Source organism: Ascidiella aspersa, chromosome 2 (assembly GCF_963924565.1).
Source record: "Ascidiella aspersa chromosome 2, kaAscAspe10.2, whole genome shotgun sequence".
NCBI classification, from domain to species: Eukaryota; Metazoa; Chordata; class Ascidiacea; order Phlebobranchia; family Ascidiidae; genus Ascidiella; species Ascidiella aspersa.
Window position 1 is genome coordinate 34,137,761 of NC_139448.1, and position 18,992 is coordinate 34,156,752.

Consider the following 18,992-nt stretch of genomic DNA (forward strand, 5'->3'; position numbering starts at 1 on the left):
TATTGTTTTGATAGTGACTGTCTCCAGCCAGTAGGTTTTTCATATTATTCCTTACGATTTTCCCAGGGCAGTTTTTTATGGGCTATATTGTTTTGCCTGAAAATCGCCAAGACGATCTGACGTAGCTTTTTATTTTATCTATTATTTCTAGCAAAATTTCCTCAAAGTTCGAATTTTACAACGCTTGTAAACTCGCGGTATTTCGTTAAACATTTTACAACAATCTAATTATGGTCATCAATCTTCGAGCAAATGCTTCCTAGTTTTTACGAAGCCAAATTTTCAATTAAAACACAAATACAAGCTGCGCTTTCCATTTAAAAACAAATTTCGAGCCGCTTATTTTGGCATCTGCCTTGCAGCAAGTTACAAATCCCCTGGCTCCGCCGTGCTAATCGGACCACGGGGGCGCCTGGCCCGGGGGTCAAACGAGGCCAAGCGTCCAAAGTGGCCGTGACCAGGGACGGATCCAGGCTTTATGTCCGGGAAGGTCTATATGGAATTTTATGCAAGGCGTCAATCAATTATGTCGTAAAATACAAGTAACCTTCTGTAACCCGTGGAGCACGTATTTACAGCAAGTTTTTAGATATGACGTTACGAAATATCGTCATAAATTTTAATGTCGCTTAACCATGATAAAATGCATTAACATTACGTCACTGAACATTTAACCCCAAAATCAATTGCCCAAATTGGTCGACTTGACAAAAAAACAGCGACTAAAATCGTGTCTGAAATAGATAACATAGCCACGCACTCACTTTTTGAAATTATAAAATCCAAGAAGAAAAAAAATTCTGGTGTAATTTAAATAGCTTGAAAAAAGTTTACAACTATAAATATGTTCCACAGTACGTTATAAGAGTAATGGCTACACCAATCTTTTAAAATTACGCCATAAATCCAAGAAGGAAAACAATTTTCTTTTATTTTAGTAACTTGAAAGAAGTTGTCCACAATACTTTGTTATAGCAATCACTACACAATTGCCCACCACCCATCCGCCTTTGTATCTGCCTCTGGCCGTGACCTCCTTAGGTGCTACTGTTAGCTGCTGGCGAGCGGGCTTTGTGCGCGGATTGTCCGAAAAATCGATTCGCCAACGTCGCTTCAAGCGCCATAAGCGCCATATGGAATTCGACTTCCCTTACCTTTGTTTGCTCGCGAGCGAGAAACGGCAGACATCAAACGACCGACGACATTTTCCGTCGTTTTTCTTTCGCGATCGTAAAACAGCGACGCACCGCGCGATTCCAGACGACACGTTCCCCTGGCACTGACCCCAGCCCGGAACATGTAACCGTGAAGTTTAAACGTAGACATGTACAAAAACTTTTACATCGCTTACAAACGCCTTGCTGTTTCAAGGTCAATTGTGGTCTAAAGCAAGTGTTGTAAACAAGTCATTTTATGATCACTTAAGCCCAGCCAAGTCATTTGTAAAAATGATAAAGTCTAAGTTAAGCATTTTCGAATCAACAACAAGACAAGGCCCAGGCAAGTCATTATTAGAGCAAGTTTTTAGCTTTAACCGGTTACCTAATGAATGACTTGCTTCTAGAATACTTGCCTCCGTATATATCGGTAACACGAAAACACCCTTGCAAAATAACAAAATGAGTTTGTGGCACACTTATGTTTTCTCTGACCCGCAATTGTCAATTGTTACTTCCGGTTTTACGGTTATCTGGCCCGGTGTGAAAACAGTTTGTTTAACCCCGCCTTCCCCTAAAAGTAGGGTCGTTTTTTGTTGTGCCAAAGCTCGTCAGCTTTAAAATACAATTTGTTAACAGTGTCACTTGTTTTCAGTATTTGAATGAGACAAATGCGGCCATCAACCAAGATAGCTTTTTCGGTTTCTTACCGCCTGTTCAGTTTACACATCTGCTTTAAAAACACACGTAACGGCCGCGTAAATTGTGGCGCAGACGCTAGACAGTCGTAGAACCGCAAACGGTCAACGTCCTTCGGTTCACGTCGTAGCTCCACGTTTAACGATCGCATCCGACGCTTTTGTACGAAGCCGCTGCGTACGCAGATGAGGCGTGTAAGCGGCGAGATTAGGTTGTTTTACGAGCCGCCGTGGCGCAAGCTAGACGCCGATTTGTCAATATTGGGCAAATATATATCGAAAACTTGAAGGAGCTGAGCGCAGTGTTTTATCGAACCTTTTTTGGCGCAACCTGCATACTTAGCGTTCTAATTCATTCAGCTTTAATGGCGTTTTGCATCGAACCTTAGGTTTGAAACTTTCAAGTCATTTTGAAACAAGCAAAATACGACAAAATTTGAAACTCTTAGGCCGAAGCTTTGCGACCCTCAGAGATGCGCTTAGAATTAAAACCAGGACAGTTTTGTTTGGACGCAATTCACCAAATTGTTTGCGGAACTAGTCATTTCGGCCACAGACGCAAAACTCCATAGGATGATGCGCTAAACCCCTAAAAATCGCGCGTAAATATCGGAATCTTTTTTCGCCTATATCCACCCTTAACACAGCGTCAATAAGATATATTTCGGGGGTGGTTGGATCAAGTGAGATGGGCCTTTGAGATTAGCAAAAGCTGCAACAGCAGGTGCCGGTTCTCGAGGCGTGTCCATTTGCTTTGTACAGATCGCAAATGAACATCGACACCCTTTAAAACCCGACATTAGCTAAATAAACAATCCTCCCTTAGTAATGACACCTCTACATTCTCATTTCAACGATCCGAGCGCTTATTCCTAGACCGTCACCCCCGAAAAATACCCCCTACGCCTGTCGGGGGCCAAGATCAAAAAGCTGGGGCCAATTTCGGGGGTCCTAGGGGCGTCCGGCGGACCGCCAGACTGTGAAATATTGCCCCTAAGACCTCGTATTAGCACTAATCCGCCGACAAGAGAAAGTCTTGTTCTGCGAGTGCAACCCTTGCTTAAAGGCGAAGTGCGACAACCGACCATCAAGGTATTAGGCGACCCCGGGAACTTTAAGCTGGTGCGTTTTTATATTTGCGCCAAACGGCATTCCATTCACACCTCTGGCTTCCGGGAGAGATTTTTTTGACGAAATTTGAAAACTTTCTTTTTCGATTTTGTTTCGTCATTGACTGGTGTGATGATATGAATAGGGGTGTTCATAATGGATTGCAACCGGATAATCACTCTACAAGTGGGTGCAAAGACTGAAGGGTGCCACAACTTAGGATATCCGATAATATCGGATTGGAGCCGATACCCGATGTCAAGTAATAGTATCGATACTCGTCCGATATTATGGTGGTATCGGTGCAGATCTGACATTACATGATTTTGTGCGTAAAAACCATGTTTTGTAATCCAACCTAGAGTATATTTAAAGATAAATTTCCAATAAGTAATACTTTTAAATAGAAGATAAATATACTTTCTAGCAGAAAGATTTCAGCCCAACTCTGAAAATGATTTAGATTGCACCTTGTAATTTGATTATGGTTTTTAGACTACGGTAATGACGTAATTTGGTATCAGATCGTCATACTTTTTGTCTAAAATATCGGGAATCGGTGTGGGAATAAAATATCAAGTACCCGACATCCTTAAACAAAAAGATGATTACTATTATTTGTTTTAGAATCTATATTTACAATTGTTTAAACTGAACCTAAAGGGACACCAATATACTTAGATACGTTATGTAAATAGGTACACTATGCACGGATCTGTAATGTAGCTTGATAATAATAATATTACGTTCCGCCTTTTATAAGCGAGGTTTGGATATATTTAGTCACATCAACTGATGATGATACAAGAACGTATCGAAACGTCTTTATCAAGATGATGTTGATTTACCTTTTTGGGCTTTGAGATCATTATCAAGTTGAACCAAAAAGATTTCAAAAAGCAAAGTGAAATGTTATTTGGATATGGAAGCCACACAATGATTAACCGCCCATCCTGTTTTTAAGCGTTTAAATTTAGACGGCTTGTTGACAGAAACAACAGTTGTTTTTAACCGTTCGAGTCCCAACATAAAGGCGATATAAACATATAGAAACCGTAGCCTATTGCTTTGGTTCAAAGGCTAAATGTTTTACCTTTTTAAAAGAAGTCATACGTTTCCGATTTGTACTGGTGAAAGTCATTTAATTGTTGATGAGTTAATACACAAACAATTCGATGGTGTTTAGACATCAGTTGTTTTTCATTTTAAATGGATTCCACCGACTTTCTCAAAAACAAAAAGTTTCAAAATTTGTCTATCGTAATGCCTTATACACCAGCAAATATATTACATTATTACACTTCTGTGTTTTTAAGTTTTTATTAGTTTATTTACAAACAATTTACTGGCATTCTGACTGCAATGTTGAGTCAAACATGAGATAAACGCTTTTATCCGGGGCACTGTAGTATTTGTTTAGAACGAACCACAAAATGTTTTGCGATTCTATGTTAAGTAGTAATACCAGCAGATGATATATTCGTCAAAACTTCCGCCATTTTGATACATACAAGCCGTGGTATTGGAAATAATGAAATGCGATCGGGCGCTATTAAGATAGCTAAAAGCGGGCGGCGCGGGGTATCATTTCGCCGGCTTTCGATTCCGACTGGAAAAGACAAGATTTAAAGCTCGTCATGACGTCATAGCTTGTTTAAGGACACTTTACAAGCCATCTACAACTATTCCCTCTATATTTTCAAAAGTTTTTGTAATGACGATAAAATTATACCAAGATTCACTTTTTGGGGGAGAGGAAGTCCGCAAAAAAACTATTCACTTTCCACTTAAAACAAAATGATTTAAATCCTCCATAAACTTTAAACGTATTTGCAGCAGTTCGTTCCGCGTAAATTGTTTTAAATTTGGGAAAATTCCCTTGTAGCCATTTAACAGCAGGTGCTATCCGGTTGCACTTGCTGTGCTCAAACTGTTGTGCAATCCATGTAGGGCCAACACCCATACGAGAAACTCAAAAAACAAAGAAAAAATATAGCTGCAACGAACCCCCCTTTTACTTTGTACGGCCACATAAAGCTGCAAACACACAAAGACATAAAAGTATAGCTCTCCAACCAACAACGAAACTAAAGACCCGTATTTACTATTTTGTTGAAACACACGAGCTGGTAATTGTCTGCAATCGTATACAGCGCCATCCGGTGTCGATTCGGTCGCGTTTTGGTACCCCCCTCACCCCCAAGGGTCCCCAGATGGGTTAGTCGCGCGACGTCGGGTCCCAAAGAGCCCCACGCCGTTTGTTTGTACACAAATCGGCCCCCAATCTGGTATCGATATCACTTGGGAACCCCTGTATCGCGTAACCCCCGAAAACGTACCCCAAGCAGTCACCCAAGACCCCTATTAACCGCTGGGGCGCTTTCTATTTGTACTGTGTGCAGATTCGGCGGCAATACTTTTTGTGTTATTTATTTCTGCTTAATTGAACCAAGCGAATTTACATTTTAGGTGTTTAGGAAGAATTTGATTAAATGTGTGATGTTGTCTGTCCTATGAATATCATTAAACGTAACTTGTGTTCCTTACAATCGTGCAAGATCAATTTTTAACCATGTACTTTTGGTAAATTTATTATCTTTTAAAATTTGTAATGTGACAAACATCTAAAATATCATTTGCGATTATATTATGCAGTGCTACCTAACTATAGGCTTGCAATGTTGATGAAATGCTTATATTACACGACAAGTCCTTATTTAGATGTTTTCACATAAATTTGGTGTTGAAACTCAGAGAACCGTATATAGGTGTGAATATCATTCTGACGGCCATAAATAAAAAGGATTTTAAGCGTTACCGGCTGGGCACTTTGCTGCGGGCGTGATTCGCCAGCCTAAAGGGATCAATTTGCAAAGGACCGCCACCGCAGAATCGGCCGATCCTGATTCGAAATCGATTCCCAGTTTGACGGAGCTACAAGACCCAAATACCAAACGTCAAGGCGCAAATACAAATGCAAACCTGTCGCGAATTCATTCCATAATTTTTCATTTCGTTCTAATGGCACCGGCAACAAGGTTTGCTCCAAAAACTTTTATAAACAGAAAACTTTTTTTTCTTAGCTATTGACACCTTAAACTCAACTTAAATTTAATTTAATATGTGGTAATAAGGGTACGACTAAAATAGCATATACAATAGCAAACAATTTTTTATTATTATTTTATCCATTTACATCCTACAACTAAGATTAAACATTCGCGTTAGGACGTATGCGATTAAAACGGTATGTAAAAAGGCGGACCACTATTTTGTTTATTTGTATAGTAGGAACATTAAAGATCATACTGTACGTCTAACAACAACCTCCAACCATTATGCTTCTTAATTTCTTTATTATTCAATTTTCCATTAACAATTAAGGTTGAACATTCGCGTTAAGACGTATGCGATTACAGCATGTACAAAGGCAAACCACTATTTCTTCATTTGTACCAAGAAGATCGAATATCAAGCCCATACTACTTTCATTTCCAACCTTCTATCATTATGCTCCAATACTTCTTTATTATTCCATCTTCCCCTTACAATCAAGGTTAAACATTGACCAACGTATGCGATAAAAAAAGTATGTATAACCGGAAAAACAATTTTCCTTGATCAAATAAACCAAGCCAGACTGCTCGGGTAAATAGAAAACATGCGACCATCTTCGCTGCTTTTCACGTCCTATTTTTAGGTTAAAACATGCGGGTAAAAATCTATGCGATTAAAACGGCCTGTAGAAACAAACCAAGGCTTTGGAATAAACATAACTTGAAAGCAAGGGTCCTAATCGTCGTGTACACTGGGCTCTTAGCGGCCTACACTTTTACCGTTGATATCGATCTGACGAACTTGAGACGGCAAGCGGGCCGTTAAAATCACTTTGTTTACGCCCGGAACGCTTTGGCGGCTTAGACGGAACCGCTTTGGCGGCTTAGTAGGGAACGCTTGTCGCATTTTGTAAGGGCGTTTGATTGAATGGGCGGTTTCGAAGCGGGTCTAATACAACCTATGCGATTAGGAAATGTTTTCCGCTGCGTAATTATACTACAACAGCACGGGAGAAACTGTTTTTGTGTTTAATCATTCGTTTTTTTCTTCCGGTTTGCACCTAAAATAGGAGTTCAACTATATAGGCACTATTTTAAATATTTTTGAAAATTGGACCATTTCAACGTTTTTTTCCCTTCTACACCGAAAATAGTTTGAGTTTGACCGGATAGGCACTATTTGACATATTTCTTAAAATCGGAAGAGTTTATTGATTACAATACTTATAGGTTTTAGTCAATAGCCCGACTTGAGTAACTGATGATTCTAACTGGAACTTGATTTGCTATTGTTCGCAAATGACATTCAGTAGATCGTTTTGCTAATAATTTGACTTGGACTAAAGTCATTTAGCAAATAATTTGACTTGTATTCTGTCATACAAAATACCTAGTTTATAACACCGGACAAAGGCCTGTTTTTCAGCTTGCGAAATTCAGCTATGTCCCTCGGCAATTATTCACCACTAACGTCGTTTTAGCAAACGAGAATTAGCGCTTTCAAATGAAAGAATTAGCCTTAAATGTGCATGGAAACGCACGAAACCGGCCGCTCAAGTTTTGCGGTCTTAGTGCGGCATTTAAAAGCACACGTCGCCCCACAATGCTAATTGCACGGCGCAGGTTGGCGAAGCACGTCACTGTCAAAAGCTTTTATTGCCCGCCTTAAATAGATGATTTTAATGCGCGTTCATTCGGGTTGTGTGCTTGGACCGCCAGCTAGGATTGAAAGCCATACATGGCCTAATATTTTGACCCTCACTATCATTGGTCATAAACTGATTCCACCGTGTTGTTTCGATTTATTTAAATATCGAAAAGGGGTTCGGAAAGTCCGTCTCGATTAAATACTTTGGGGGCCCGTAAACTCTGTGACTAAAAAAAGGATTGAAGCCACTGCTCAGAAACTTTTTTAGCGCGGCGTAAAGAACCAAGCTCTAGCAAATTTCCAGATATTCTAGCCCAAAAATAAAGAGCACAGCGTAGGTATCAGCATAAGGACGTGGAAACGGCGCAATCACGCCTTTGTAAAAACCGCAGTGCTTCCATAATAAACGTACACTGGCTCGTGAATGTCACTGATCATTAGCAGGCTGGTGCCGTCGAATGACGCGTTATTAGTCAAAGACTAGTTATCATATTGCTCGGAGCCGGGAATTATCAGGGCGAAGGGTGGTCGGAGAAATATCCAAACAAACCTAGGCGCGGCTGGGTGGAATGGGCGTTGCTCTTTTTACGAGAGTTCACCGCCAGATTAGCGCCGTTCCCCGGCCTTTTAAACCTGTATTTCCCGCGGATTCGCGTCGACAGCTTGGACCGCCGTTCTTGGAACTCTCTGATTTTGCTGATTTTGTTTTTTCCTCGATTTTTCTCAGAATCCGTTGGTTTTCAAAATGTTTAAGCGGCTAACCTTGTGGTTTCTGTAGGTTTTGATCTGTCGCATTTCGATTAAAACGCGTAAAAATAAATTTGCGATTTGATTATGTTGTATTACTAGAACCAAGGATTTTGAATAAAAGAAGGAGAATTAAATAAAGGAGGAATTAAAGTCACCGTAATCTTTATAATTCGCTGTACATTTTTACGAACCTACCGATACGTCAAATGTAAATTATTTTACGCACTTTTTCTTTGAACTCGAAAAATGTTTTTAAATGGACCCAGCAACTTTTTGCTGCATTTCCTTTAAGGTTAGATTTGTCTTTACCTTGTTTCACAAGCGTCAGATCTGGAACCGTAAAAAATACCATTTTTGCCGCGCTCCGGGAAACCCCCGGTTCTAATTGCTACTCGGAAAAAATTCCAGCTTTCCCTTTGACGAATATTTAGGAAAGGCGCGCCTAAGTGCCACACCTATAACGACCATTACCAACGCATTAGTTCACTATACATTCAGGCCCAAATATTTGCAATTTTTACCACTTTTGGGCCGGTGTACTCAGCCTACCAATGGGTACCAGGCTATGTTTCAAACCGTGTGTTTTAGGTAGTCCAAGATAAAGTGGATAGCATATGGTAAAAGTTGACCTCCCTAACATTGCCGAAACATTGAATATAGATACTAGGCTATCGTTTTAGATAAGCTATTGTCGAACGTACCAAGCCTTACTAGACCCTCCAGTCAACTTTATTCATAATATTTCAAACTTTTTGAACTTTGCCATTTAACTTAACTGTTTAATGCGAAAAACGTCGCCAACTTTGTTTTATTCTGCCACCTTTTCAGACAGCTTATGTAAAAAAGCAGAAAAAAAGGTCCTAAAAGAAGGGATAAAATAACCCGAACAATAGCGACAAAAAAACTAAATTAATGGTAAAAAAGAACCAAAAATATCGGTCCTTTAAAGAGATGGTTGCTTTCAAAACGGCCTCAAAAACGGCCTAAAATTTGGCCTAATAATTGGCTAAAAATCGGCCTAAAAATGGCCTAAAAATGGCCTAAAAATTGACCTAAAAACCGGCCTAAAAGCGGACTAAAAGCTGCCTAAAAATTGGCTCAAAATCGGCCTAAAATTGGCTAAAAATCAGCCTAAAATTGGCTAAAAATCTGCCTAAAATTGGCTAAAAATCTGCCTAAAATTGACTAAAAATCGGCCTAAAAATGGTCTAAAAAAATGGTTTAAAAATGGCCTAAAAATCAGCCTATAAACAACCGATTCCAGCCGACCGTCGCAAATGGTCCGTTTCCCTCTCGTCACACCACTTACCGCTAACGAAGGCGATCGCGCGCCGCGGCGACAAAGGCGGAATTATGTCGTCATAACGCGGTCGCGGGCGAGCGTCGCCCAAGGGCCCGGGCACCCCCTCCCCCACCCGGTTCCGCATCACCGCCCATGTCACAACACGCCGCTAAGTGGTCGCGCTTTTAGAAAATGGCGGCAAGTGCCTGTTTCCGTTTCTGGGCCCTTTCGATTTTTCTTACCTCCTCGTGGTTTTTACCGCTTTGTCGGGCAAATTTCTGTTGCGTAATACCTGAATTGCCTATGGCAGTAGGGGTGGGGGGGGGGGGTTGCCATGGGGCCACATGAGTAACATACAATTTTTTTTTTTTTTGGTTGGGGCTTGTATAAAAGCGAATGTGAAGTTCGCATACTACAAACTCTTAATTCATATTTTAAGAAAGGTGTTTGTACTGCAGGAATGCCCGATACACTTTAATCCGATACCGATATTTGCGACAAAACGTATCGCGACCCGATCCGATATTAAATGACGACATTACTAAGCATCAATAGATGAAGTTAAAGGGGTTTTTTTGCCAAAATTTGCCTAAGCTTTAGAAAGTTTAGTTATCTATACTTGTTACCCTATACTAATTTTTGATGAATTTACAAAAAAATGCTTAGAGGGAACATTGCTGGCCTTCTTTTTGGGGCGGGTGCCGTTATGCAATCGGCGGTCAATGGTACGTTTACGGCCTATAGAAAGCCAAATGTGAGTCAGACCACTCAGTTTGGTCAAATGATGCACTTGGACGTTGGACTACGCCCCATTAACACACCGCACCCGAAATAAATATAAAAAGTCCTTTGTCTTTCATTGGGGGCCGAAATTCTCCGCTGTTGTGTCACTTGTTTAAGACACAATCTTTCCACACCTAATGTATTCTTAGTATCGGCGAGAGGTGTTCTGTAAATATTGCGGAAGTGAGAATGTGACTTCACTTGCGAGTCACTCTTTTGCTATCGGACAGTAAGTGACTAAATCAGTCTAAAAATATAACGTAGAATGGTTACACCGAATTACAATCTTTCCAGTGTGTATCTATAGTGTGAAAATGCATTGGGGAATATACAGTTTAAGCAAGGTTTTACAGCAACATCGAAAGTCCCATTTATCATTAGTAGAAATGTGAACTAAATTATCGTTACACAACAATGTGAAAATTTTACATTTCGACAGTGTTTCTTAATTATTTCTTTCTTTTCCGTGTGCGTATAAAGCTAAATGACTCAACTTTATTTGGAGAACTAATAGATCAGCCTAATAATTTAGAAAATACAATGCAGCATGGCTCATACAAGAATACATACGTGTTAATTGCAACACCAAATGTTGTTCCTAATTCTTACCAAATGTGTTCCTAAAGAAATGCACATGCAGAAGTATTCATTTGTCAACATTTGGGGATTGAAAGGTATAAAGAGATATCCAAAACGTTCAAAATTAAACCTACTTTGGTATGGGTTTTCATATTCTTACTACATCTAACTACAACCTCCAACCAATATGCTCAAATGTGAAAAGAAGTCGTAAAATCAAATTGCGTGCTCTTCACTAAATTGCCCGTGCCCAACTTTTAAAATCAACTTAAAAAAAGCGTGTTTTGCGAACAATTTTCCACCATGACAGTTCGCGTGTCAAATGGAAGCCAACGCCGTAACTTGAATGTAACTAACAAGACAGGCCGCAAAAATCATTAGCGCATAGCTCTGCTATGCTGTTGTACGTTGCAAGTGAAGCGTGCTGCGTCTGCCGCTAATGTCTTCCGCAGCTTGTCGCCAATGGTTTAGGGCCTTTGCTGACAGATCTAGGGCCACAGCCTCTTTAACACGTGGCTTCCTGATAACGGGGATCGCTAAACTGTTTCATAAAAGTTTCGAAAACTCAAGGTTGCGGCGAATCATAAGGACAACTATAAAATCGATGGCAGGCTGGTTTAAGGCAGACTTAGGCAACTATAGCTATTTCTAGTTTCCTAATTCCATGAATTAGCACAAAATGCGGCTTATTCCAATCTAATTTGTGAATTGCTTGAGTGCTTTAATTCTAGTTCTAATCTATTTCGGACTTTATAAAAATGCTTATTTGTCCAACGGCATTTTTATTCTCTTAGTCAAGTAAACATCGTCAAGTAAGGATTGACGTTCGCGGGCCGATTATAAAATTCGGATTCACCTTTTTGACTCAAAATATAAACAAAACAAAAAACAGGCAAGATTTAATAAATGCTAATAAAAGTTTATACTGGACTTTCGAAAATTATCGTTTAGTTTAAACTTTTATGAGAATTTGAGATTACGTTTTGCATCCGACCAATATTTCAGGTATTACAGAGTAATTTGGATATCTCGCTGGCTGAGAAATTAAACCACCGTGCTGTAGTTTTGTGAACATTACCTGAGAGCTTTTGCGAAACTTAACCGCGATGACATTTAAAACTCCCTTCAAAACTCCCCCACCTTGAAAGCTTGGTTGCGTCTATTCGGAGCCTTGTATATAGTTGATATTTTACATTTCAAAAAGCATACATAACTGGCAAATAAGCTTAGTATGTGTTCCCCGAAAAAATCATGTCCTCCAACAGAACATATGATGCCGACGACAAAAGTTGTAAAAAAATGTTGTAGCTTGAGAAACTCACTGTTTCGAAGAAAAAACAGCCAGCGAGGTATTAAAATTTGTAATATAAAATATGCATTTCGCCAAGTAAATTGCATCAGCAGTTTATCCTAATTCGATTGACAGGCCTTTTTATTTTATTACCAAATATTAACCCCTCGACTGTGAACAATTACGCATTTTTTGAAGTATTTAATTCATACTTTTGTGTTGCTTATTCAAATACTGATTCTTCGGGCAAACTATTGTCCGGATATTTGACAATCGTTTAGCTGTTTACTACACAAAATTCAAGGGTAACTGGTTTCAATTTATATTGTGAAACAATCGCACACGGTAGCTGTTTGCGCTGTCACGCCTTATTTGCTGTTACAAGTTGTTTCTTTGAAATATAACACCGTGCGCAAAAAAGGAATCCATCCGCAAATCAACGGGTCCAACGTATTTCCCAGGGTTAAGGGTTGAAACCTCATATCATGCCTAAACATGTTACCAAATAGAAAATAAGGATGTTGAGCAAATATGAAGTACAAACAAATTTAAGCTGTGATGGCCAGGCAGTTGCATAGTTAATACATTTTGTTTTACAAAATAAAAATGATATATTTTAAAGATTTTTCTACAGGTTTTATTTGCTCCATCACATTGTTTATCAATTAGTTTATTATTGTTTACTAAAAACAAAATATGTATTACAAAATAAAAACATTATTGTTTTTAACACTAATTGAACAATATTTTTTATTCTTTATTCAATATTTTGCCTCGATATTTTCAATTGTACATTGTTAGTGTTTTGGAAATTGTTTAATTCTTATTAATTTATTGATAATTTAAAACCGATTTTTGTTCACAGCGCTGCAGCGATCGACTGAGCACCCTGGCCAGTTGGGTCTTCGATACCTGGGGGGTCAAGGTGAGGGTCACAGAGGCCTGGGCGCCCGAGAACACCCACGAAGAGAATTCTCTGCATTACGAAGGTGAGAGGATACTGTTGTACTTTAAGTCCAAAGTCCAACAGTTAGACATGCTTTGGCTGTTTTTTCTTGGGTGTTAATATTAATTGGATAGCAACAAAGTGTATTTTTTACCAAGTAAATTTGCAGTAGCACATTAGGATTTATTTTTGGAAACAATTGCCTGTTCTATGCAGTGTTCATACCCCTGGGAACAACAAATCGGCCACGGGTTATTTTATATTAAAACGCAATTGTAATTCCACTTAACACAAGTTACCAGTGAACGAAGGCACGTTTGGCGTACATAAAGTCGAACTTGTGATCCAAACGAGCCCAGTATATGTAAATGGAATAAACGTATACCCAAAGTGAACATTAGTTTTTTTTTCTAGACATTTACATACTCTTCTTAATGGTTTTTGTCTGCTGATTTTACGTTTATATATATAAACAAAAACAAGAATGAAAATAAATTTGCTGCGAAATCGTGTTTGTACATTACGTTTTGGACAGTATGCGTTACTCTGTATATAACTTGTGTGCAAAACCTGTTTAATTGGTTACATTCAAAGAGCTGTTAGCAATCGAATTAATCCGGCTTTTGGAATCACCCCGAAAACAAAGTACAATTGCAGTAACCTAATACAATAATCAAATTCGTTTTGTTCTTTACCTGTCATATTTTAGCTGTTTTCGCAGCGCACTTAAGTTTTTACAGGCGAAGAATAAAACGATTGATGCCTTTTACATCCAAGTACAATTGGTCAATTAACTTAAGACTAACAAATATAATTAGTCAATTAACATACTAATACGTACATATTTTTACACAGGAAGAGCAGTGGACTTAGACATGGCCGACGGCGATTCAGACAAGTATCCCATGCTGGCCGGAATGGCCCTGGAGGCCGGCTTTGACTGGGTCTACTTCGAGGGTCCTAACCACATCCATTGTTCCGTGATATCAGGTTCGAGGGTTTTTCAGATTAGGCTACTAAACCTTATAGACCATCCCGAGTGCTTTGAGTGTTTGTTTTCATTTGTTAAATGCTTTGGTGAGTTAGAATCTGATCAGTTTTCGTTGGTGGCGTTTTCTTATCGGCTTTGTAGGAGCGATCTCCCAACGCGTTTTCTTATCGGCTTTGTAGGAGCGATCTCTCAACGCGTTTTAAGCAAACCTGGCAACCCGGCATGGTTGAAAAAAGGGTTAAATTTGTCCTATTCATAGTTCAGTTTGCGTTCAGCTGTGTTTTGCATAAAAAATGAGGGACTGGTTCTGTGCATATATTCTAATTTAAAGTCCCTATCTTTCATTTTCGGTCTTTAAACCTATGGGTGGCGACCCTAAATTGAGATGCCGTTTAAGTTGGCTTGGGTCCCCGACCGCATAGTTCACATAGGCAGGTTTGTTGGGATTGATTCTGAGCAAGATTACTCGAACATTTTGAAAGAACTGTGAGTGATATACGAAGACATTAGTTATATTTATTATTTTAATGATAAAGATTAAACTAAGTACAGAACGAAGTAAACCAAAAATCAGTTTGTTCAAAAGTTACAGGATATACACATTTTGCTCTAATTAATTCGAAATTATTAATGCTGTTTGTCTTCTGTTTCACTCTCTTTCAAAATTTAGGTTAGGCGAATTGACTCGCCAAAGCTTCGTTGTTATAATATACGCGTAGGATTTGTCCGCCGCCACAAAAAAGGTTGAGAATAAACACTGGCTTAAAGTAAAGCTACAATCCGTTAACCATTAGCGAGAATGCTCCAGGCATCAAACCAACTCACTTTTGGCCGCAAAATCGACAAAAGACACGTTCCAACTTCGCCGCAAGCCTAAAGTCGTTAACAAGCGTTACAAAGCAGGGACTACAGATCCAGGGGTGATGTTTGTCTATGGGGCAGGGACAATGTGGGACGCCCTAGGCACGTCGGGGGCCTTTGGGGTCCGTTGGGGGCCGCGACTCGACGCGCGATCGCTCTGTTTTGAAAACAAACAAGCGTCGACCTTGCCGGCGCGACCTTTTGTGACGTCACAATGCGCTACTTAGGATCGCGCGCGAATCGACGAAATCCGAATGTTGCCGTTTCCGTGGGGCCACGAGGGGTTCGAAAAAGGGTGAAAAAGGGGCAAGGGAAAGTTATTTACTGGAATGCGGCGCTTTGGTGCGGTAATCGATTCGCGTCGGTTAATTGGTGGGGTTTGGGGTTCACTTACCCAACGGGGGGGGGGGAGGGGTAACACGAGATGCCAAATTCCAACGATTTGGGCACTTTTATGTTCGTGATGAAAAGCGCTATTTTTATGTTTAAATTTAAGCACTGACATCATTTTACTACTGAGGAGTGACGAGTCGGTGTCGAACGCGCCCCCGACTTGGGGGTGTATTTTCGCAGGGGCTTGGGGCTTGGAGTGGGTAAGAGGGTAACACGCCCCAGTTTCAAGTGGACAAAAACCCATTTGTGAATAGTTGCATCGATGATTACGTGTTGTTGTTTTTCGCCCTTCGGAAAATCGCATTGTTCCTTGACATGGGGAGGGGTGTTACGAAAAAAGGGGGTTACTTAACCATTGGGTTATACAACATGGGATCACTTACCCATATGGGTGCGAAAAAACAGGCCACTTACCAATGTGGACGCGAAGTACAATTAAATTCCGCAGCTAAACCCTCAATGTTCCCACGGCCGGTGAAATAACGGCTTAGATACCCGGCAGAGATGACCTTGTCTTTAACGAGCGAGCAAATATTTGGTTACGGCAAGTGGCGGCCAATAAGCCCTAGTTTTTTTCACGACCGTAGCGCTGTGACCAAGCTAGGGTCTTAATGGGCTTGAATATGACGCTTATGTACGGCTATTCCCATTAAGCGCATATTTGAGTGTAGGGTCGGGCGCTGAATGGACCGTCGGGCGCCGCATTAGGACCTGGTCTGGGCGGCTTTGGGCGGTTTATTGCGTCATAGATAGAATGTCGTGCGGGGGAGCTCAAAGCATGACGTCATTGTCGCCTTTCTGTTTTTTGTGAAGTGCCCTTGAAAAAAACGCAATTTATCTCGTTCTTTTCTTGTGGGCGTTTTATTGAAGTTTGTGATTGTAAGTACAAGGGCGAAACTTAGCGATCGTTCAGATCTATATATTTTACAAGGATAACGACATTTTATTTTCTAAACAGAATTTAAAAATTATTTACCATATAAGTCTTAGCATCCATGAAGTAGTAAAAACTGATCTTGGCACACATCTTATGAATACGATCAAACCTTATACTTAACGTGGAACTCGAAACCTTTTGGGGTTTATATTAGAAACCTCATATATTTCTCTCCAACTATGCCTTAATCAGTATCACATTTTAAACAAATATTTTGTTAATAATAATCAAAAACAACTCCTCTGGTAATTGTAATCGTTAATCAACATTTAGGCAAACCTATGCAAATCGCGTTCTTGTGGGTGAATAACAACGAACTCTCGTAACGGTTGCCGAAACGTTGGTTACTAATTTTAATTACCAGATGAATTTTTAGTTAATTAATAATATGCCTGGTAGCAACAGTTTAAAAATATTTCATTCTTTCACATCTGCAAATATCACTAGCCGAACTGGTTTTTAGTAAGCCTGATCTCATGCTCTCGCAAGCTGGTACTCATGAGAAAACAGACGATAAATTTCAAAGCTTCTAAGGTGGCTAACAAACATCCATCAGGGGAATCGCAGAAGGGAAGTAGCGCATTCTGTGTGAGGATTTGTTTAGCTTCTAAGGTTGCAAGGTAACCAAATGCCCTTGTACTAAGCGACCCGATCACGGTGGGTTGGTGTTTGGTAACTGCGAATCATAAACAGACCCACATCCGTTCACATAAACGCCTGAACTGGTAATTCTAACGCTGAAGCAATGCAAAACATGCATATGTATGAAGAAGATGTCGGGAAGTATTTAGGTCGAGTAGAATTTGCTCACAGTGGGGTTGCCACGTAGGTTGATATAAAGCATTCAACGAAACTCATCAATGAAATAATGGAACACCGGGTGCTACCTTTAAGACGTTGTCCACTACTTCCCATTTACAAAAAATAAGAATAATAACTTCATAATTCTCGAATTTACTTTAAAAAAGTACAATTTAAGAGTGTTATAGGTAATACAACTGAATAACTTTGGCTACTTTTATTGATTTTTTGCCAAAAGACTAACCATGTTGCAAAGCATTGTTCGCAATCTGAACACTATATAGCTCACCCTATTCCGCATCAGAGAAAAAAAGTATTTTAGGTCAGGAGTCCCCAAATCCTGTTGGTTGGGCTTTAAATTGCAAGTTGTTCATGCAGTAAACAAAGCAACTTAACTACGTATAGTCTATTTAAGCCACTAAGGCTAAAAATTTAGTTTTTTTAATATACTCCCTATGTGCAAAATTTGAAAAAAAAGTTGTCTAATGGTTAAAATCGGGGAAAAAACTATCGCTACCTTTCGAACGGTTGGTTGGGACAGTAATTTTCAAACGCGTTAACCTAACATCTCACACCCTGTGTTGCTGTTTGCTGCATACACAGTGTTTTGGCTGACGTTTCAGTAAAGGCCAGGTTCCAGCTAGTAACGCGACGGAAATGAAGTATTCTGTCAGCGTGTTATTTCGCGTAACCCAATGTACTCCAGCCCGGCTCGCTAAGACCCTGTTACAACCATCAAACACCCGTGCCGCATTTAACTTGCTATAGGCAAATGAACGTTTTTTTTTTATTTAACAATCTGTATTCCTAAGCGGTAATCAAGTGTTGTATGACACTTATGTCACTGTTTTGAAATTACTTGACTTAAACATTTTCATGAAAAATTCTGTTCTTAAAGTAGGTTATTTGTCATAATTTTAGCACATAAAATGATTTACCTGCTATATGCTTCGCTTTTGTTATTTTTAGTTGAGTTATTGCTCATAATCGAACGAATTTACCAGTTTTTGGTAATTGTGTTTTTTTTTATGTAAAATGAATGAATTTGAAGTTGACTTGTTCTCATAAACGACTTTGGACCAGACTTGGGCAACTGATGACTTGAACTGGGACTTTTATGTGCTGGGACTTTAGTCATTTTTAATGACTTGCTTACAACACTGCCAATCAAAGTACAAACAATACCGAGACTTCGTGATCGGTTAAGATTCAATGCAATCGACCTGTCATAGTCGTAAGCAGAACAGTGTTTGTTTACCGGCCGAGACTCCATAGGATTCTTCCTTGGTACTTTTGCCGATCTCACCAACTCGTTGTTTGTTTAGCTATGTAAGCCACAGGCGTAAAAGAAACGCGACCGTAAGTGTGTGTGTCAGGGGGGTGGGGGGTCTATTATTCGACGACGGACCCCAATTCAAAGCCCATTCGTGCCAAAGACACACAATGGAGATATATCCGGCAAAGATAGCAAATCGCAGTGTTAGAGTTTTCCCTTTGGTGCTGTCCGGGACACCTCTGATCTTACTGCTGTTCATCAAGGCTCTTGTAGTCATGTCTGCGCGATTTGAGTCGGGGTCTTAGCATTGTACAAACAAGTCGTCACCGCCGGGCAATTTGCGCCTAAGAAGCGATTTAACTATGTAGAGGATTAGCGTGTGAAGTTTATGGGAAACTAACAGCGATTTCAAGCGATGTGTACAGAGTCTAGC

General features: G+C 39.8%; 1 protein-coding gene across 1 annotated transcript in view; it reads left to right on the forward strand.

The window, feature by feature from the left end:
- LOC146165440 (indian hedgehog protein-like) overlaps window positions 1-18,992 on the forward strand; it is a 28,088-nt gene that overhangs the window by 4,501 nt on the left and 4,595 nt on the right. The window contains exons 2-3 of the mRNA XM_083381855.1: window positions 13,220-13,343; window positions 14,156-14,290. Coding sequence (XP_083237981.1) covers window positions 13,220-13,343; window positions 14,156-14,290 — 259 coding nt within the window. The remainder of the gene's footprint in view (window positions 1-13,219; window positions 13,344-14,155; window positions 14,291-18,992) is intronic.